Source organism: Aristolochia californica, unplaced genomic scaffold (genome assembly GCF_029961685.1).
Source record: "Aristolochia californica isolate CCGP_79_NKW_82.1479 unplaced genomic scaffold, dmAriCali1.0.hap1 SCAF_15, whole genome shotgun sequence".
Lineage (NCBI taxonomy): Eukaryota > Viridiplantae > Streptophyta > Magnoliopsida > Piperales > Aristolochiaceae > Aristolochia > Aristolochia californica.
In genome coordinates, this window is record NW_027181826.1 from 1,258,795 (window position 1) to 1,280,476 (window position 21,682).

A 21,682-nucleotide genomic window follows, 5' to 3' on the forward strand; every position below is an offset into this window, starting at 1 on the left:
TCAATATGTAGATTTTGATCGTTAACTTTTTATTAAGAACTTAGGGTTAAAGACAATATCTTGTGTATCACTTTTTAATTGCAATTAAATACCATCTCTTGTAATTGGTATGTTCGAAATTAGTATGGAATTGAAATTTAATTTTAGAGTTTGTGTGTTCAAATTAGTTATAAAAAAAAATTAAAAGTCTAATTTTTATATTATAATTGTAAAAATTTTAATTCAATTTCTAAAAAACTAAAATAAAGTTTCAACAAGGGAAGCAAAATAAAAAGTTGAAACAAACAAAAAAAATAAAAAAGGAAGTGCTCTCCTCTTTCCTGTGTTCGAAAGACGGAGGAGGGCCATCACGCACTTATATATAAGTAACAGTTATTTCATTCACCTTTTATTTTTATTTTTTATTGATACTTATTTGAGTTATTTAAAATATTAAAATTTTTTAATTTCCCAAGATGTCATGTATAATAACAATAATAACAATAATAATAATTATTATTTATGAAGGAATCCTCTTTAATGTAAAATTATAAATAATTTATTTAAAAATAATTTTCTATAAAAATTTAATTTATTGATTTAAAATTATTATATTCCTTGTATAAATTTGATCTACGTTTGTCAGCTATGTTGTAAACATATTCAAAGACGATATGTGATGTAGTTTAAGTATTTGAGCAAATAAATTTGACACCATCTATAGTAAAACTATTTTTCTTTCCTTATATTATTTCAATTATCTTTAAATACAAAGGGTGTACTTGTTGTTCAATTGTTAGGTCAATCTCATTTTTTAAAGAGTAAAAATTAATGGAAAATGCACATGGAAAATAAAATTACAAATATAAAACTAGTGTCACTGGGTAACATTAATTATATTTATATTCCAACTTAATGAGGTATCCACTTAGACTATAAGACACCATAGTCCTATTAATACGTAGAGTGAAAGTGACAAAAACTCCACTAGTAATATTACGGTGAAAAGTTAATGACCTAACAAATTCTTACGAAAAAAATAATTTAAATTCCTTCCCTCACTTAGGGTATGTTTGGAACCCTAAAAAAAAGAATTTAATCATTATTATTTTTAAAAATAGTTATTAAAAATAAGATAATGATCAATTTCTTTTACTAATTATTTTTGAAAATAATAATAATAATCTAATTCTATTTTTTTTCTTTTCTATGGGTTCGAAGTCCACTGACTTTCTCATTTTATATCGATCGGTACATTCCTTATAACGGCGGATCGGCTGTGATTTTATCGCGTTATCTGACAAGTTTCAAATCGTGTTTGGAGTCCGTCCTCTACACGAGCACTCTCCGTCTTCACTATTGCGACGACGATACCTTGTCCGCCCGCCTATACATCTTTTCACTCGTTTCGCAGAGCCGCCGAGGAGCCTTCGTCGCCGGGCGCTCGTGTCTCAATCTCTTCCGGCAAACAGGTATGCTTTGGTGCCTTTCAAATCGTCGCTCCCTATCTCATTTCTGTTGACCCGTCTCCTGCTGATTTCTCCCCCTTGGATCTCCTCCTTCCGTCTCCGCCGATCCCTTACGCTGGCCACCTCTGTCTTTCCTCCTCATTCTCCCGATGTTTTCCCTAAATCACTCTTAGCCACCACCGCTGAAACGACCGAGAACGTCTCAATCTCTTCCGGCAAACAGGTATGCTTTGGTGCCTTTCAAATCGCCGCTCCCTATCTCATTTCTGTTGACCCGTCTCCTGCTGATTTCTCCCCCTTGGATCTCCTCCTTCCGTCTCCGCCGATCCCTTACGCTGGCCACCTCTGTCTTTCCTCCTCATTCTCCCGATGTTTTCCCTAAATCACTCTTAGCCACCACCGCTGAAACGACCGAGAACGTCTCAATCTCTTCCGGCAAACAGGTATGCTTTGGTGCCTTTCAAATCGCCGCTCCCTATCTCATTTCTGTTGACCCGTCTCCTGCTGATTTCTCCCCCTTGGATCTCCTCCTTCCGTCTCCGCCGATCCCTTACGCTGGCCACCTCTGTCTTTCCTCCTCATTCTCCCAATGTTTTCCCTAAATCTCTCTTAGCCACCACCGCTGAAACTACCGAAAACTTCGGGAACGGTTTTCGGTCGTAAAAGCGGCGTCGTATCGGCCGATACAAAATGTAGCGGCATCCATGGTGTTCAACTTCCTCCGTCACTGTCTTGACTTCTGCCGCTGGCTAGGTATGATTTTCATGGTACCGCGCATCTGATTTGATCTCCTCTCTCCCCATCGATCTTCTTTCCGCTTCTATTTCTTCCGCCTTCGAAAACTATTATGCTTTCGTTCTCCTCTAGCTCGTTTCAGGGTACCCGTCTTGCCGGCGGAACTCTGATCTTGCGGTTTCGCAGACAGGAGAATCACCTAGTAAGAATCATCTATTACATTTCCTCTCTTTGTCTTTAGCTTATTCTCTTCTTCTGTATCATTTTTTCCCTGTCTCACTCTACTTGTTCTCATAATTTCACTACTGTGTCCCCTTTGATTTCTGTCCTTTGGTTCCTCATTTCAGCCTCGCCCTCCATTGAGGGCAAGTATAACTCATGCTGCCGATTGACAGTAGAGTATATTTTTCTTCTTCTCATTTTGATTGGCTTTCATGAAAGCCTGGTTAATTTCTTTTTCCTCGAGTTTAAGTTTCCCTTACATTTTTTCTGCAGACTGATGACCTTTTCCTTAACTTAGAGGAGTATGGCGCCAAGATTCCAAATAGCAGAATGCTAGTAAGTTTAGCGCCAAGGGTCACACATGGATTATAATTTTGGTTTCTCTAAAATGGCTACAGAGAATCTTTCACAGGATGTAATACATCGGTCTGTGATGATATAGGAGTAATTTATTGAAACATTACAGAGATAAAAACTGGAATTTTTATATTATACCCGTCAACTATATGATATTGTAGTTCATTATTAAATAGCTTGTTCGATTCTGAACCGTTTTCACTTTTTGTAGCATCTCAAAGGCTCAAACTCAATTTTGATTTAAAAGTGCTTTTAGCTGCCAAGCCCTTGATTTATCAGTTGGGTATTGACCTAAGATTTTGTGTATCATGATGTTCTCAGGTTGAGCGACATTAAGTCACGCACTAGAGCTTCAGATACAACATCAGAAAAAAGACTGGTATATTTTAGAAAAGGTTTGTAATTGGCATGTATATTCTGACGACCAGTTAATTTACTAGTGATTAGCCTCTGTTTCTCGGTGCATCTCTTAATGGTACAACTCCAATTTTAATTTTTTTCCTGAAAATTCAAATTCATTCATATTTATTTTCAGTTCTCTCTACTGTTTAAAATTTGTTTCTGTTGAATTTTTGGAAAAGAGAAATATTTCACTAACTTATTCATAACTGAGTACAGTGAGTTTCTATTTATAATAAAGGAAACTAGTAGAATCTAATGACAATTAAATTACCTTTCTCCCAATTACACCCCAATTTAAACACTAAAAGATAAATTCTAGCACAACTGAATATAACTAAAATACCTGGACTCTTCTATGAGACTCCTGTAAGACTCTATCATGTTTTTTGAAAAGTGTTGAGAATTGTATTAAACAGAGAAAATTACATTAGGGGGTGGGGGGGGGGGGCATCATGTATAGTGAGAGAATGGAGAGTGGTCCCAGTTTTAGTTAACTTGTCGGCAAAAGAATTTGCTGAACGGTTTACATGGTTCCACAAATATGAAATAATTGTTACAACATCAGAAATGGAGTACAAGTTGGGCCGGTAGCGCCAAGGGGGAGGGGTCGATCCCGATCCCGAGCTAATAACGACACTAGTCTCCTTCAATGAGAAGATGACCAATGGTTGCTACTTGAAAATGTTCAGACCGTGAAGGAGGCCAGAAATTTCAGTTGTGGTTGAATCAGCAAGACTCAAGGGACCCACATAAGATAGAAAGACCTCACTCGAAGAATTACGGAAGGTGCCTCCAATACTTATCGGGCCCGGGCAACCCAAAGTGCTACCGTTAAAATCAGCTTAATGCTGCCCAGAGGAGGGGCGACCACTCGACCATGCCAGGAGCCTTGGTCAGGCCCGCCATGTGGGCGAGGATACACTAGTTACTGTGAAGCGGCATTCCCATGATGGAAGAAAATTCTCTCCGAGAATAAAGCCAGCTGGTAATGTGACCGACAATCAACTCAATAGAGTGCTCAATGTTGTTGGACTTGTGGTTAAAGCGCCAGCTGTTACACTCTAGTCATATGCGCCATGGAACATGGGCAAGCCAGGCAGAGAGGAGGATCTTTCCTAGCTTGGAAAGCTGGGTAACTCTAATCATCTGAATGGTTCCACTGAGGTCATGTGGGAGGACGAGTTGAAGATTTATCTTCTGGAAGATACCATCCAGACTTTCCCCGAATAACTGCAATGAAGGAGGATATGCTCGACTGATTCGTTGCATGCATCGCATAGAGGACATACCGCATTTGGACTAGTAAAGCTCCTCGTGAATAGGTTGTTGGAAGTAAGAATCTTCCCTTTGATAGCTGTCCAGATAAAAAAAATAATTTTGTTTGGCGTGGAGAGCTTTCATGCAGCCGTGACATCATGCTCAGGGGGGTTGGGCGTCCACCCACAGATGTGAGAGTATGCAGTGGCCACAGAGAAGAGGCAGTTCTTGTTCAGTTTCCAAACAATCTTATCTAGAATGCAATCCCGAATCACAATAGGAGCAAGATTAACAAGAAGAGCACATAGATTGTTGGTCTCACAATCCCGAAGGCCCCGCCTAAAGTGAAAGTCCCAAGACTGGTTGCGCCAAACATCTGCAATCAGGGCATCTTGCCTAGAAGTGATGACAAATAGAGAACCGATGGCCTCCATAAGGGGTATGTTTCTGCACCATGCATCTCGCTAGAGTAGAAGTCTCTGACCATTACCCGCATAGAAGGAGAAGACACTCTTGAAGAGAGGGAGCAGGGGAAGCAAAGACTTCCATATGGGGATAGGTTTTTTTGTTTCCTTCCTTCAAACCACCAATACCGAGGGCACTGTAACTTGTATGCCACCATGGGTTTCCAACAGGAGACTCTTTGAGAATTAAAGTTCCAAAACCACTTGAGGAGTAGGGCTTGGTTCATTTCTTTTGTGGGGCAGATGCCAAGCCTGCCAAGAATGTGCGACAAGCAGACCTCGTTCTAGTTGACCAAATGATAACGAAAAGTGTTCTCGAATCCTCGCTATAGGAAGCATTTCTTGATGGAGTCAATTGTTTTGCACACACATACTGGGCAATGCATGAAGGATAAATAATAATTCGGGATGCCTGCCAGACAAGACTTAAGGAGAGTGAGCCTTCCCGCAGTGGAGAGTAACTTGCCACGCCAGGTAGCCAACTGTTGCTCAAACTTTTAAATTAGATGAATCCAATGGTTGGCACTCAGTTTGCTGTCAAGAGAGGTTGGTCGAGGTATGTCAAAGGCGTGATGCTCATAGAGCAGCCCAAAAAAGCCACCATATGTCCCAAAATCTCAGGGTCAATGTGGTAACCGAAGTGAGTAGTTGTCCTCCAATTAATCAATTGACCCGGAAACACTCAAATAATCCTGAAATGCTTGAAGTTTTTTTACCTGATCCATAGTTCCCACACTAAAGCATATCGTGTCATCAACAAACTGAAGGTAGAGATGTCGAACTCCTCAAGATTAGAGGTAGGCAGCAACCACCCCTTCTCCTTGGTTGAGTAAACCAAAGAACAGAGATACTCAACAATAACGTTGAATAGGAGCAGGGATAGAGGGTTTCCTTACTGGACGCTGCGGGTGCCCTTGAAGAGACCACAAATAGTACCATTAATGAGAAGGGAGTAAGTGGCAGAGGTGATGCAATTGTGAATCCAAAAACGCCATCTTTGCCCAAACCCCTTTTTGGTGAGAAGGTGGTCAAGGAGCTGGCAATTAACCCTATCATAGGCCTTTTCAAAATCCAACTCGAGAATAAACTGGGGGAGCTTCATCATCTTGAAATGGTGTAGAAGCTCATGGCTCAACATGGCAGGGTCGAGGATATTCCGGCACTTAATAAAAGCATGGCAGTAGAACTCTCCATTGTAGCCGTAGGTGCTGGGGGTCCTGTCACAAGGAAGGCCAAGGGTAGCCTTTTCAAGTTCACGTACTGAGAAAGGGAACTCAATCAGATTGGCAACCACTCCAGGAATTCTCTTAGAGTGGACATTCTGAACAAGGGACCTCGAATGGCAAGTGTCTGTGTAGAGACTTGCAAAAAAGCTCACTAAAGAGTTGGTAATGGAGGACCAACCGAAGGTTACCTCGCCGTTGATACATAGTAAGGTAATCCTATTAGTCTGATACCTGGCAGAAGCAACAATATGGAAAAATTTGGCACATAGTAAGGTAATCCTATTAGTCCGGCACCTGGCAGAAGCAACAACATGGAAGAATTTGGTGTTTGCGTCCCCCTCTGAGAGCCACCAGAAACAAGCTAATTGCTTCCATTGGGTTAGCTCATTTTGAGCAAAAACTTGAAGCTGATCCTGAATGGAAGAGCGAAGGGCTAGCTTATTGGTAGAGAGACCCTAAGATTCCTCCACAACATCAAGGGCAGTAAGTTGGCTGAGAAGAGAGTTTTTCTCATCAACCTGTTTTGCTCGCCGATCCATCGCTCAGGACTTGGGGGAGATGCCATTCTTAGGACCCATGAACCTCGAAATCACTTCAACCATCAGAAACCGCAGTGGAGAAGCTATTGTCGTTGAGCCAAGAGTTGGCAAAATGGAATGGGGAAGGGCCCCAACGACCAAAATGATTGTCGATCATGACGGGCCAGTGGTCAGAGAGTGTACGCCCAAGAACTCTGCCAGTTGCATTGTCATACAAGCGCAACCAATCTTCATGAGCAAGGAGAATGGTCTTGTTTAGATAAAATTGGTGGTTGATGACCATTTGACCATGTAAAGGATTTCCTTAGAGAGCAATTTCGTCCAGATCATAAGCAGCGATGAAGTCGGCAAACTGCCTCTTAGAGGTAGAGAATCTATTGGCATGAGGGGTCTTCTCGTGATAGTAATGAATGACATTAAAGGGTCCCGCAAGAAGGATAGGGAGCTAGCACAACTCGCAAATACTGCCCAAGTCCTCCCAAAAAAGCTAATACTTGTGATATCGGGTCAGGCCATAAACTTCAACAAGGCACCATCTGCTACCTGTACCTCCGTCAAGGACCTTGGCACCAATGGAGAAGGTCCCACGCACTGAATCCGACACTTCAATTGCTCGAGGGTCCCATATAATAAGGATACCACCAGAGGAGCTGATAGCATCGAGTTGGATCCACACAAAATCCCAGTACGGCCAGATGTCCCGAGCAGTAGTATGAGCAAGAGAAGAGACCTTTGTCTCCTAAAGGATCACTATGCTAGCCTTTGAGGATGAAATAAGGCTCCTGGTAACTGCCCTCCGCCGACAAGAGCCAATTTCGCGCACTTTCCATGAGACAATAATCATTTTGCACCTTTCTTTTGGACTTTCGGGGGCGGCTGATCTCTAGGAAGAGGTCCTGAATAGTCAACACTCATAATCTTGGTCAGCTCCATCATTTGGGCCCATGTTTCCTCATCAAATTTATGCTTTTCAGATTGGAGAGCCTTAATGTACGTCTGAGCACGCTCGCCTGGCTTAGGGAAAATGTAGAGCCCAGTGACTGGGTCATGGGGATATAGATTCCTGGCACTGGGTTCACCTTGTAGAAGTTTTTGCGGCTGGCCACGATTTCTCTTCTGATATGTGGCAAAGAGAGGGGGGATAGGTTTTTATGTTGTCGAGAAGGTTGGGGAGGATGGTGATTTCCAGAGCTAGATTTGGAGTCCGAGAGATAAGGGTGGTACAAGAGTTGCCTGGGAGGGGTGGTGGTGTGTGTCTATAATGAGGGGGAAGGTTGCTGGAGTGTGTTGTGTTGGGTGTTTTGGAGGGGGGGGGGGGGGAGTCCCAGTCAGAGGGTCATAAGTGGTGGCAACATTATTTGCGTGTCCGGGGGATCAGGTAGCTGCTGCAGGGAGGGGCTCAGGCCTTGCTGACGTTTTGACAGTAGCACAGGATGGGAGCTGGTAGTGCATGTCGGGGCATAATCGAGATCCGAGTCATGACTCAGTGGAGCTGGGTCTCGGATTGGGCGCTGATGGTAACAAGCTGAGAAGCTAGACTCATGAACAGTATCACCATGCCAGAAATCATCCATTTCTGCAAAGGTGACACAAATCCAAAAACGAGCATTGTCGACGGCAATGCAGAGATGGTGCTGACCAGAGTAGATACTGCGAAGAGTGCTTAAGTTAGTTATATTTCTGTGGTAAAACAATCAGATCTTCATCCACAAATGTTTTTATTTTTATTTTATGGAAATGTTAAGAATCAGGTTTAAATCAGGCAAAAGAAGTCAATTGAAGAAAAAGAAGAGAATTTTGGGAAACAATCACATTGGAAAATTAAATTCGTCCTCTCTTCTCTTATATTATTAGTTGTAAGTAAAAGACATGTACAAGGACAAAAATGCTCTTCTCCTTAATATACAAGTATTACCACATGAAGTGCTATAAAATAAATAAACTGAGCAGCCCATTATGATCAGAACTTCATGGCATTGATAAGAGCCCAATTACAATAATAGTTATAATAGTAAAATGACCAAAATAGCCTTAGATACTTTTTTCATCATCTGTAATAGGAAATTACGAGGAATGATATTCTAGTGAGGGGGATATTGAAGTCTTTTACCTGATTTCAATTAACTGATGTAATAAAGAGGATTAAGGGTTGATTTCTGACCCCTAATCAAGTCTGGCCTTCTCATGATGAGAACAACCAGAGCTTGACACTCATCTTCCTGTCTTCTCTCTCTTGATTTACAACTTCTACACAAATGATGTGTGGGGTTGTTTCGACTTTAGGTTTTTGAATTGGATCCACTAAAATTTGATCAGAAGTCACTCTTTACATTAATAGTAATTTAAAGAATTGAAAATTCAAAACTAAGATACTTTTTTTTAGGGGGGTTGTGAGAGTATTGTTCAGAGGAGATGGAATGGAGAATACAAGGAAAAAGCAGGCCCGAAACTAACGTCAGCAAAAAGAGCAACAAAAAAAGTTTTTTCTTAATGTATTCGCTATAAGTGTCAATTTTTGTAGCCATACATGTTTCTCATTATCTGCTTTCAACCTTTCTTGGATATGTCAGTAAAAAAATAAAATCTTGAATTCATGATGCCTTTAAAACAGGTTCATTACCACCTGTAAGATGCAGACTAATTGACTCTTATTTTGTAGAGTCTTATCCATGGAAGACCTTCCTAGTATTAAGAGGTGGATTGTATTTTATCCGATTTACATAAATTCAAAAAAGACACTGGCTGAGGGCCGCCGAATAAGCACAAGTAAAGCATGTGAAAATCCAACGTGTGTAGAGATTGGGGACTGCTGCAATTATCTGAAGCTTCCATATGTAATTGAAGTATGTATTCCGGTCCTTTGCTTCCTTTTTTATTCTAGTTTAGTGGTTGTCAAATAGTGGAGAGGAAGTCCAAGGTCCATTTGCCTTGGGGCATTCTATGTGACAATCTCTGAAGACAAAATTTCATTTTAGAAATTCATTTCCTCGACCTTGCTTTTCCTCTATTAAGGATGTGACAGTGCTCTCTTTAGACTCTTACAGTCCATGCCACTGAGTGGGAACATATTGGCCTCATGGTGGTGTTGGTATGTTATGGCTATAGTTCCTTCATCATCAAAGTGTACACTGAATCATCTACCAAGAATAGAATTTGGAATCTTGTTTCTTCAGTGGAGGGCAGCTCCACTTTCATGCCGTGCTTTTATTTTCTGATTTGAGTTCCAATCTATTTGGTTCATGTCCTCTTGTATTTTCTAGAGCTCCTCAGGATATTTGCTTCCTAAATTCCTGGTTTTCTTTTAATATTTGCTTGCCATATTCCTGGTTTGCTTTTAGATGTATAATAATGCCTTTTGATTGATTTGGTGCAGGTTGATAAGGCATATCCACGGGATTTCATGCAGAGAGGGAGAGTGAGGGTTTTGATAAAAAAAGAAGATGGGACTTTCTTTAACTCAGAAGTCAATTCTCGTGAGTAAGCTGTGTTTGTGTTGATGTCTTTATGTTCCCAGTCTTCTAGTCTCAGGTTTCAATGCTAAGCTTGCAAATCAATATGGGGGCCAAGTTTTGGACCTTTGTGATAAAACCAGCAAGCAGGATTTGCTATTTAAATGATTTTTTCTTTACTTGCACTAGATTTTCTCTGAGGTTTAGACTGTTGTCTATTGGGCCACATGGGAAATTTCCAAATATCAGGTATTGGGTTAAGGTTCGTGTGGTGTGAGGGTTTTGGGTGCGTTGATGTTTTTGTGTCCAACATCCAAAAATTGTCTTGAGTTTTCTCCGTTGATGTATGGCAAACTTTTTCAATTTGAATACTGGTTGGATGACTGACATGAGGCTTCATTGTGGTTGGACCTTGCTTTGATTAGGCCAGCTAAAGAGTAGTGAAGATGCAGGTTGGATGAATTTTATTAATCATGCTTAAAAGAAAAGGTTAACAGTTCATATTCCAATTTGACTTGGCCAAATTAGATAAGAAGGGAAGCTAGTACTAAGATGAGAGAACTAGAAAATATGAACTTGTTGGTAAAAGAAGAACTTAGTTCATCAACAGAAAAGTCTCTGTATCACCTAGGCTTTAAACATTAAAAGAATGGGAAGTTGAGGAGGATGTAACGTTAACACAAATAGTGGATAGTGAAGGGGTGATTATCATCTATGATACTGTTTTATAAGCATATTCTTATATATGGGCATCCTTATGCTACTGTGGCATGTTTGGACACTGAAGAAGTAACATCTAAAAAAGATAACACAGCAATGGTGATATGTTGTAATGTGTGTATCAGTAGGGAAGATTAATATGAAAAATTGTGCTGAAGAACATTTCAGCCAACACCAGTTGATGAGCAAATAAGTTTGTAGTTTGAGATGGTTTAGGATGTCTTATGGAGACCTCATAGTGTTCTGGTTGGAAGGCTTGCGTTGAGGATGGTTGATGAAATGACAAGAAGTTGAGCAAGAGAGAAAGATGACATGGATGGAAGTGGAGAGATAGGACTTAGAAAAGGGCCCATCTAAGGATAGAGTAATCATATACATTGGAGGAGAATGGAGGAATATATATGTAGCCAACCCCAACATAGTTAGGGGCCTCTAATGATGATAGTGACACTTGCTGTGAGTATCTTATTTGCTGAGAAAAGTTTTGTTTCTTCACTGTCAGTTAATCATGAAGTTACATGGATAATTCTTTTGATTAATCTTGCTTAGAGAGTCTGCAAACGTGATGGGTGAAAAGTAGATTGAATGTCACATTCCCTCTAGTGCTCAAGAAAAAAAGTTCATTCATGAAGTTACATGGATAATTTTATTAATTTAATCTTGCGTAGAGAATCTGCAGAAGTCATGGGTGGAAAGTAGAAAGAACGTCATATTCCCTCTAGTGCTCAAGAAAAAAAATAGATTCACCCATCTGCTGCAGGAGAAACTTTTCTGAAATACATAATATATCGCAGGTGGTTACTATTTGATATATCCAACTCACTCCTTAACTAACTTTTAGTCTTTTAGAGGTAACCTTGAAAGCAAAACTACCTTCTGAAATCCCCATGATGGATTCCTGTCAAATGGCTGTTGGAGAAGTTTCATTTCCTTTCAACATGCTTTATGGCTTTAAGAAAGAAAAAGATATTTTTTCTAGATTATTAAATGTTTAATGTGTATTTTGGATATTTTCTTGTATTTTGGCTGCTTTTGTTGTTTGATGCATAGTTGGGAAGCTCGGAAATCGGAATCTGAGCGGGCAACCTAACATATATAAACTCTTCTTTATATTTAAAATGAAATTTATGTTTACCTTGTTTTATTTTCTTTATTATGTATTTATGGTGTTTATTTCAGTTATTTTGGTGGTTATATTATAGTTAAAAATCACTTCCAAAAAATATTTTATTTATGAATATTCATGCATATCATGTTTATTAAAGAGAAAATATTCTACTGCAGCCATACAATGTCCTATATGGATATGCTGGCCACTAAATTGACAGAGAGAGAGAGAGTATAAAAATAGTCTTAAAAAACTGGTGACAGGTGACTCTCCGAGTTTCATAACCACGGTTTGATGTAATTTTGTCCACGAATATGTGTTTGTATTAGTGCTATCTAATTTCTCTTTGAATCACACACGATTTTCCTCAAAAAATAACATATCAGCTAATAAGGAAGATACTGTGAGCTGTGTTATGTATTGGTTTTCTGAACTTCTTGTCCAGCCTTGTTTACTCACATCTTACCTGAACAGCTGACCTAACACAGGTACTGCTAGATTCCTGATCTTTGGCCTCGAATGTGTCCCCGTGTCCAATTATAGTACCTGCTTTGTCAAAAGTGATTTAACATTTCATGATTTTCATTACATATAGGTGCGCTTTTTCTTTGTTTAACCTATGTTATTTCTTCTGTACTGTTTATGTTCTAGGTAAACAGTTGATGCTACGAGTTGCTGAGTTGGTTCCCAAACATCATGGTAGGACCTCCAAGAAACAGGAGCCTTTGGCTAGTTCAAGCACTGGACAGTCATCCAAGTCGGGAAAGGGTGGGAAAAAGAAGAAATAATTGCTTCGAGTGTGAAGAGCTCAGAGGGCCTTTTTGTCTTTCGTTTATTTTTATTGATTAAGGTAGTTTCTGTTTTTTTATGTTCTTCCAGAGGCAATTTTTAATCAGAATCAACTATAGAAATGTTTGGATCTTGGTCTAGACAGAATCATCTTAATGCGATATATACTCTTTTTGGTTATTTAGCCCACTGATATCTCAAGTAAGCAAGTGATGAACACAATCTTGTTTTCCTAGGGTCCTAATGAAGCCAGACGAAGTGCCAGAACAAAATAAAAGTTTTTTAGGTTGTGTTCGGAATACAAAAGTGGTGGAAAAAGAAGAAAAAGAAGAGAAGAGAAAGAGAAAAGAAACTTGTTTGGATGCTTATAGAAAATAAGAGAGAAAATAAAATTAAAATTTTAATGGTTAAAATTTTCTCTTTTTCTTCTCGAAAAAGGTATTGAAAGGCTTATTTTTGGAAATATACCCTTATCTTAATTTGATCATATAAATTCCCTAATATGGGGATTGGGCAATCCAGTGGCACTTGGATATATTGTGCCGTGGCACCACGCATGACATCCTCACTCTGAACCACGCGTTTTGGGTTCGCCGGAAGAAAATGGCGCTCGCTATCCTCACACCAAATTCTCTCAGAGCAGGGTCTACCCTCTGTTCGCCTCTCTATATTCGCGTGTCGGTTAGAAGAACAACCAGAGCCCAGGCAGACTCTGAAGACAGAGACGAACAGGCATCTGTCACAGTTTCTTCTCCTCCGACAAAATCTAAAGGGCTGGGTTTTGGATCTCCCGTTAATTCTTCTGGTTCTACACAAAAAGAGAACGAGAAAGGTAGCAAGAAGAAGCGAAACAGAGAAAGGGCTTCTGTAGTCCGTCGCACTCCTATCGAGAAGCCATCTCTCCTCTCCCCTGAAAAAGACTCCGACTCCGACCTGCAGAAGACCAATGAAGGGGCATTTCTCCTCACATGGTTGGGGCTCGGTATTCTAATTTTCATCGAGGGGATAGTTCTTTCAGCATCAGGTATCGCAATTGAGTTCATTGCTAGGTATTCAAATGGTTGCTACACTGCTAGGTTTTCTAGAGTATCTGAAAAATTCAGAGTTCGGATGTCACTGTACTTACTTTTTTACCATCGAACTGTATCACAAATTGGGTTCAATTTTCGTTTTCGCAGTGTATGGATTCTTTTAAATAATTAGTTTAAACAACTAGGGTTTTGGGTAATATCTCTGTAGCTGAAATTGTAGCACTCTTACATAAAATAGGTTTTCCTTTATCCAGCTGTTTCCGTTTCCAGGAGCGGTCAGGAATTTCTTCCTATGCCTTAACTTGCTGATCGTCTTTATGATCTGAAACAGAATATTAAGTCGAAGCATCCATCCAGTTGTCCAAAACCTTATTGTGGGAGTTTCCTTTCATTATAATTATTCCACTTTCAACTTGTACAGGGTTCTTACCAGAGGAATGGGACAAGTTCTTTGTCAATTATCTGTATCCTTCCTTCACACCTACAGTCTTTTTGTTCGTGGCTGGGACTGTTGGATATGGGGTGTACAAGTACCTGCAGGGCGAGAAGCAAGAGAAAATATGAAAGATGATTGCCGTGTGTTGCGCACTAGCTGGAAACTGGAACACTCTCTCTGTAGAAGCTGGATTAACTAGCAGGTGGCTGGTTTTTAACACACAAATCCATGTCAAATGTTTTAAAATGCTGATGATGTTAAAAAAAGCATGAGAGTGGTGTGCCCTTGGCTCCAATATGCTTTGGCCTGAGTCAGTTCCTCTTAGAACTGAGGAATGGATTCAATCGTGTTGTTTGCAAATAATCTTTGTAAAAATTACCTTTTTTCTTGTAGAGTTGCCTGCATCTAATCCATGAGTAATTAATACATTGTGTATTATGATTTTGAACTGTTTAAGTTGTTTTTGTCTAATGTTTATTTACATTTGCTTCAATATATTGGGGTTATCTCGAGAGTTTGATGAAAAGATCCTGCCTCCTACAGTGGAGGTTTATTTGTTGCTATCTACCATAAGGACGTCTTTCTGATTTTATTAAAGAACAGCGGGAATGCTTCATGAATGGTGCCTGCTAAGATAATATTGCAAAAAGACGTGGTACATATTTCACACAATTGGCTCATGACTCGGAAAGAATTCAGTTACCTCAGCGGCACTAATTTCAGAGGGAACTGGCAATTGATTGCTAAGATGGCACACCCTAGTTCTCTAAAAATGGCGATCTAGTCTCTTCTACCTGCAGGCCACTATAAGGTGAACTTTGACAACATCGCTTTTGACTATCCAGGTCCAACTGGTTTTGGAGGAGTAATCCATGACGAAAACAATCGTCTCCTTTACTCTTTCATTGTCCCTTTGGGAATCTTCGGGAATCTCCGACTCCACCATTGTAGAACTCTGTGGATCACTCAACGGACTTCAGGTCTTCCAAGGCCATCTTGTGCGTGCCCACTTTATGGAAGGCGACTCCAAGATTGTCATTAAGTGGTGCGCAAAGGCAAACAATCCTCCTTGGCGGTAGTGGGACATTTAATTTGAAATATGTAATATAATATCTCATTTGAATTGTACTTGGGACCCTCCAACACCTTGTTGTGGAGGAAGTCCCGCTTAGTTAAGTTTGTATATTTCTCTCCCACTTTTATAAAAAAATTACATCCTTTCATAATTTTTTTATTTTTTAACACAACACTGTCTAGTCCATGGCTCCTTCTAGACTCCTTTCCTCTAGGTTTCCCGGTTATGAATCACACTACACTACTTTGTTGGTTATAATAGCATATGGAATGATGACTCATGTTAGTTGGGGGGGGGGGGGGGGGGGGGAGGAGGGAGGGAGTAGTAGTTTTATTGAATTCTAATTTACTGGTTCCCTCAAGATTGCCAATGTAATGTGCGGTGGTCTCTCTTAAACCATGATTATCATTGTATAAATTCTTTTTCATCATTCTTTGCACTATACATACATAATGTTAGGTACTCATTATCTCGCAAAGATGTATAGTGATAATATTTGGGCTTACATCTTCCACATGTCTTCTGGAACTTTGATTAATATGGAACCTGATGTATCCGGAGCAAATAGTGATCAAGTGAATCATACTGCACTACTTTACTTTGTTGGTTATAATAGCATATGGAATGATGACTCATGTTAGTTTCATGTTAGTTTGGGGGGGGGGGTAGTAGTTTTATTGAATTCTAATTTATTGGTTCCCTCAAGATTGCCAATGTAATGTGCGGTGGTCTCTCTTAAACCATGATTATTATTGTAATAAATTCTCTTTCATCATTCTTTGCACTATACATACATAATGTTAGGTACTCATTATCTCGCAAAGATGTATAGTGATAATATTTGGGCTTACATCTTCCACAAGTCTTCTGGAACTTTGATTAATATGGAACCTGATGTATCCGGAGCAAATAGTGATCAAGTGGATAATTGCAAGGAGTGGACTATTATTTTTCTTAATTTATTAATAAAATATCTTATTTAATTAATATTTTAATACTACATTAAATTACTTATTAGGGTAGTAACCTCCAATATGGGATGCACTTATTTGACCTTATAGCAAGATCAAGTATCCAAAAAACAAAAAGGGATAAAAAAGGCCTCACCTCCAATATGGGATGCACTTATTTGACCTTGCATGTTTGTTAAACTTGTTATGCACTTGTTTGACTTTGCGTGTATGCCGCTGCACCAAAAGGAGTATAGGAATTGCACAAGCTATTACTAAATGCAAGGCATGATTGGTGAAATGTGCTACCAAATGGATCTATTTGACTAGTGGTTGAGCCAAAGCTGGTTTATCCCCAAATATAGAAGATCCTTCTAATATAAAATAATTTTTTTGTCATATAATTTTCTCTTCCAACAAACATGATTAAAGTGAGGGGCAATGAAAATCATTGTTCCAATTTTAATAGGAAATAAATAACGATATAAGTGGCAATAGATTTAAAAAAAAAAGTGTCACTTCTTGCTACTAGGATCAACTCATATCATTCTTATATCTTTATGCTTAAACTAGGGGTGACATCGAGCCGAGCTCAAACTTGCAAATGTTCGAGTTGGGCATGATTTCGAGCCCAACCTCAAGCCTAAAATTGGAATCGAGCTCGAGCCCAAGAATTTTAACCGAATTTGAGCTCGAGCTCAAGGCGGGTTCAAGATCCAATGTACATTTAAAACTTTGCATCAAATACATGTCTAATAAACTATACATAAAATGTGTATAAAATTTACTTAAAATTGGGCATGACCTTTGCAAAAACCCTGCATAAAATTTTATATACACTGTGCATAAAATTATTAATAAACATTGCATAATATTATGCATAAACCTTATTCAATAATAAAAAAAATTAAATAAAATATCAATATCAAATTTACAATCACCTAAACAAAAACTTTAAATCCAGTATAAATTTATAAACTCCAGCTCTTTCACATCGTGCTAGAAAACAATATGTTAAGTCCCCGTTCGTATGAGCAAAATCTCTACCTATGAAAGAAAAGAATAAAAATTATTATAATCTGATAAAAAAATACTCTTCTACTACTAATTACTTAATGTAGAGAAAAATATTAAAATTTTCAAGAAGAGAAAAAATAAAAAAATAAGTAATTAATAACATTATCTCCACATATTTCTTCTTAGGCTGCCATCATCAACCAAAATTTTAATAAATAAAACTAAATTTTTTAATAAAAAATAATTATAAATAGTTATTCATAAGTAGTTCACCTTTTGATTTTTCTTGACGTTGTGAAAAGCATGTACCCAATCACCGCCAGAAATCAAAACTTGAACTATATTTGGTGGCAAGGAAGACTGTATGGGTTTGTCACTCTACCACTAGCACTAAAGGTAGACTTTGAGGTGTCTATAGATATGAGAATTGCAAGGATGTCTACTGCCATCTTAGATAATACCCAAAATTTTAAATTATTCACTTTCCACCATTCTAAAACATCAAAATCATATTAATAAGTTTCCTCACAAATTTCCACACTTTCTTCAAGATAATTTTCCAATTTTGACTTTGGTGAATTCACAATTTCCACTTGTTTCACATAATCATTAATTTAGACAAACTTGAACTTGATGAAGAATATGACCTCCAACTTGTGGAAACACCCATAGAGCTAATATTTGAAACAATGTATGCATTACTAATTTCCACTTTACCCATGGCTATATAATCATCATAGACCACAAATATATTAAAATATTGTGGAAACAAAATCTTATGAGGAACAAATCACAAATGGAGGAAACTGATAAATAACATTTAATTGTATAACTTTATAATAACTTTTATAAACCATTAAACATATGGAAATTGTTATTATGTAGGCTTCTGAGCCTGTAAATTAGAATTACTAAAAGAGATTGATTTGATGCCTGTTCGTTCAAGACAGACCTTACCCATTGAGTGCTCACTTCCAACTCGAGTCTGATGTCTCTCACAGTCTCATCAATAACGTCACATCATTCCAAATAGGAGAGAACGGTCTCACAGTTCAATTTGCCTTCTCCGTTCTAAGCCTCGTCCCTTCCCAAACAAGCAATTAAAACGATTTTGCCACTGTCGGAAATTGACAAGTTTACATAACTTTAGAATAACTTTTATAAAGTATTAAACATAAGGAAAATGTTGTTATGTGCGCCTTGTGAATGTACACGTTGACAGATTTTTTGTTATTTTCACTCATGTAATTAAAAAAGTCCGCAATCGTCCAAGCTTATTTATTCTCAGCGTTTAGAGAGGCCATTGTCTTCTCGGTGCAGACGGAATGGAAGCTATTCTGCTCTTTGTAGGGCTCTTGGCCGTAGTCTTCACCTACAATCTGTGGGTTGTTCGAAGAACGAGTAAGACGACCGGAATTCGACAGCCACCGGAGCCTGCAGGCCGGTGGCTGGTAGTCGGTCATCTTCCTCTGTTACAGGGGAAGGAGCCACTCGCCCTGACTTTCGCAGCTCTGGCGGATAAATATGGTCCAGTGTTCACAATCTGGATGGGTGTTCATCGCACTCTGGTGGTGAGTAGCTGGGAGTTGGCGAAGGAATGCTTCGGCACCAACGACAGAATTCTTGCGACAAGACCAAGAGGTGCTGCTGGGAAGTATCTGGCTTATAACTACACAATATTCGCGCTAGCCCCTTATGGACCCGTCTGGAGAGACTCACGAAAGCTCGCCACCATCGAACTTCTTTCGTCCCACCGTCTGGAATCACTGAAACACTTTCGTGCTACAGAAGTCGGTCTGTCTATCAAACATTTGCATGAGCTGTGGGAGAAGAACAATAAGCTCCCTGTGAAAGTCGATATGAAGGAATGGTTCCAGGACTTGACCTTCAACACAATTGTGATGATGATTGCAGGGAAGCGATACTTCGGATCAAACATCACCCCAGATCTTGAGGAGGCGAGGCAGACTAAGCAAGCAATTAGTGAATTCTTCGTGTTAATGGGGGCTTTTGTGGCCTCGGACGCAGTTCCATTCCTCGAGTGGCTTGATTTGAAGGGGCATATCAGTGCCATGAAAAGGGTCTTCAAAGAGTTAGACTCCATCATGTCACTCTGGGTCAATGAGCATCGGCAGAGGAGAAATCTCGACGAGTCTAAGCATGACGGAGACTTCATAGACGTCATGCTTTCCATCGCAGATCGAACGGAAACACATGCCGGCGATGACTCTGACAAGTACATCAAGGCGATGTCCCTAGTATGTTTCTTAATTGATGAACCTACCTGTTTCAATTTCCTCTTTCTTGATTATTGTTATTTCTTCTGTTGCTTTCTCTAAAATAACCAATAATAGCTTCAATCTTGTAGACTATGATTATAGCAGCAACAGACACATCATTCGTCACCTTAACATGGACACTCTCGCTACTACTCAATCATCGGCATGAATTGAAGAAAGCACAAGACGAAATTGACACCGTCATCGGCAAGGTTAGGACTGGATGAAGCTGACATCGAAAACTTGCCGTACCTTCGAGCCATAGTGAAGGAATCACTGCGCCTCTATCCTCCAGCCCCTCTTGCTCTACCCCACGAAGCCATGGAAGACTGCAACATTGGTGGATTCCATGTCCCAGCGGGTACACGCTTAATAGCCAATATCTACAAAATACACAGGGACCCCCGCGTTTGGCCAGAGCCAGAAGAGTTCCGGCCATCAAGATTTCTCAGCAGCCATCGAGATATAGATGTGAGAGGTAAACATTTCGAGTTCATTCCGTTTGGGAGTGGGAGGCGGATGTGTCCAGGGATCACTTCGTCTCTGCAGGTTGTGCACTCCAGCCTGGCCCGTCTGCTGCATGGGTTTGATATAGATACTCAAGACGGTGAAAGAGTGGGTATGAGAGGCGGCCCAGGGACAACCATGCCTATGCTGGATCCCCTGGATGTCATTCTCACCCCACGATTAGCCTCTAATTTGTATGGTTAGTATGGGTGTGCATCTATTGCTGCATCTTATTGTCATGGTCACCCCATGATTCCTTGGTCCCTTTGTATTTGTATAAGCTCCCTTTATGTTATCTTTCCATTATCATCGTGTAATAGGTTTAGGGTTCCTTCTCCCAAGTTTGTCTTCCTCCCTTCTTTCATGGATTTAGGAACTTTATGCAGGTAGGATTTGTATGGACTTTATTTCATTGCAGTATTGCTTGTATCATCAATAAATATTATTGCTTTCAAACTAAGAGTGGGCGATATTTTTTTGGCACCGAATGAGCGAACCACAAGGCTAGCCACAATGATTTCCTTGTATGATGACAAACCAACGTGAAAAAGAGACAATTTCTTTGTCTTTTAGTGGTGGTTTATTTTTTTAAAAAGATGAGGCAAAATTATCACAAATGATTTTTTTTTTTAATTTACGATGCCCCAAATCAATATGGGTCCAAGGCCTATCCCTAATGACTAGCTAAGTCATGAAGAAGAGGATGCTGAAGATGAAGAAAAGGAGGATGGAGAAGAGGAAGACAATGATATGAATGAAGAAGAAGAGAATCAACTAAAGGAGGAAGAATCCAAGGATACTCATATTAGAACAACTGGAATGCTTCATGAATGGTGCCCGCTAAGATAATATTGCAAAAAGACGTGATACATATTTTACACAATTGGCTCATGACTCGGAAAGAATTCAGTTACCTCAGCAGCACTAATTTCAGAGGGAACTGGCAATTGATTGCTAACATGGCACACCCTACTTGTTCTCCAACAATGACGATCTGGTCTCTTCTACTCGTGGGCCACTATAAGCTGAACTTTGACGGCAGCGCCTTGGGCTATCCAGGTCCAACTGGTTTTGGAGGAGTAATTCATGACGAAAACAATTGTCACCTTTACTCTTTCATTGTCCCTTTGGGAATCTCTGACTCCACCATTGTAGAACTTTGCGGATTACTCAACGGACTTCAGGTCTTCCAGGGCCATCTTGTGGGTGCCCACTTTATGGAAGGTGACTCCAAGATTGTCATTGAGTGGTAAGCAAAGGCAAACAATCCTCCTTGGCGGCAGTGGGGCATTTACTTTGAAATATGTAATATAACATCTCATTTGAATTGTACTTGGGATCCTCGAATACCTTGTTGTGGAGGAAGGCCCGCTTAGTTAAGTTTGTATATTTCTCTCCCTCTTTTATAAAAAATTTACATCCTTTCGTAATTTTTTTATTTTTTTACACAACACCATCTAGTGCATGACTCCTTCTAGACTCCTTGCTCTAGGTTTCCTGTTATGTATCACACTACACTACTTTACTTTGTTGGTTATAATAGCATATGGAATGATGACTCATGTTATTTGTGGGGGTAGTTTTCTTAGAGTTTTGATTTACTGGTTCCCTCATGATTGCCAATGTAATATGTGGTGGTCTCTCTTAAACCATGATTATCATTGTAATCAA

At 39.5% G+C, this 21,682-nt stretch overlaps 3 protein-coding genes and 1 pseudogene across 6 annotated transcripts; 3 read left to right on the forward strand and 1 right to left on the reverse strand.

Annotated features, from left to right (window-relative positions):
* The first annotated feature begins 1,283 nt into the window (after positions 1-1,283).
* Positions 1,284-12,896, forward strand: LOC137951598 (signal recognition particle 19 kDa protein). Of its 4 annotated transcripts, none has more exons than XM_068798366.1 (6): positions 1,284-1,451; positions 2,679-2,741; positions 3,084-3,157; positions 9,310-9,493; positions 10,024-10,123; positions 12,579-12,896. In XM_068798366.1, the coding sequence occupies exons 4-6, from the start codon at positions 9,320-9,322 to the stop codon at positions 12,713-12,715; spliced, it is 411 nt and encodes a 136-aa protein (XP_068654467.1). In that variant the 5' UTR covers positions 1,284-1,451; positions 2,679-2,741; positions 3,084-3,157; positions 9,310-9,319; the 3' UTR covers positions 12,716-12,896. The 4 variants fall into 4 exon arrangements, with proteins under 4 accessions (XP_068654467.1, XP_068654469.1, XP_068654468.1 ...); XM_068798367.1 differs by lacking the exon at positions 1,284-1,451 and adding an exon at positions 1,553-1,891; XM_068798368.1 differs by lacking the exon at positions 2,679-2,741.
* On the reverse strand, positions 5,778-6,650 carry LOC137952106 (uncharacterized). The gene is made up of 2 exons (XM_068799174.1): positions 6,630-6,650; positions 5,778-6,524 (listed from the first exon to the last, which is right to left on the reverse strand). The coding sequence occupies exons 1-2, from the start codon at positions 6,648-6,650 to the stop codon at positions 5,778-5,780; spliced, it is 768 nt and encodes a 255-aa protein (XP_068655275.1).
* Positions 12,897-13,265: 369 nt separating the features above from the next.
* On the forward strand, positions 13,266-14,755 carry LOC137952133 (protein LPA2). The gene is made up of 2 exons (XM_068799200.1): positions 13,266-13,740; positions 14,169-14,755. Exons 1-2 carry the CDS (start codon positions 13,320-13,322, stop codon positions 14,309-14,311), a joined length of 564 nt encoding a protein of 187 aa, XP_068655301.1. The 5' UTR covers positions 13,266-13,319; the 3' UTR covers positions 14,312-14,755.
* A 3,795-nt stretch (positions 14,756-18,550) lies between these two features.
* LOC137952107 (cytochrome P450 CYP82D47-like) lies at positions 18,551-20,286 on the forward strand (annotated as a pseudogene).
* Positions 20,287-21,682: the final 1,396 nt, after the last annotated feature.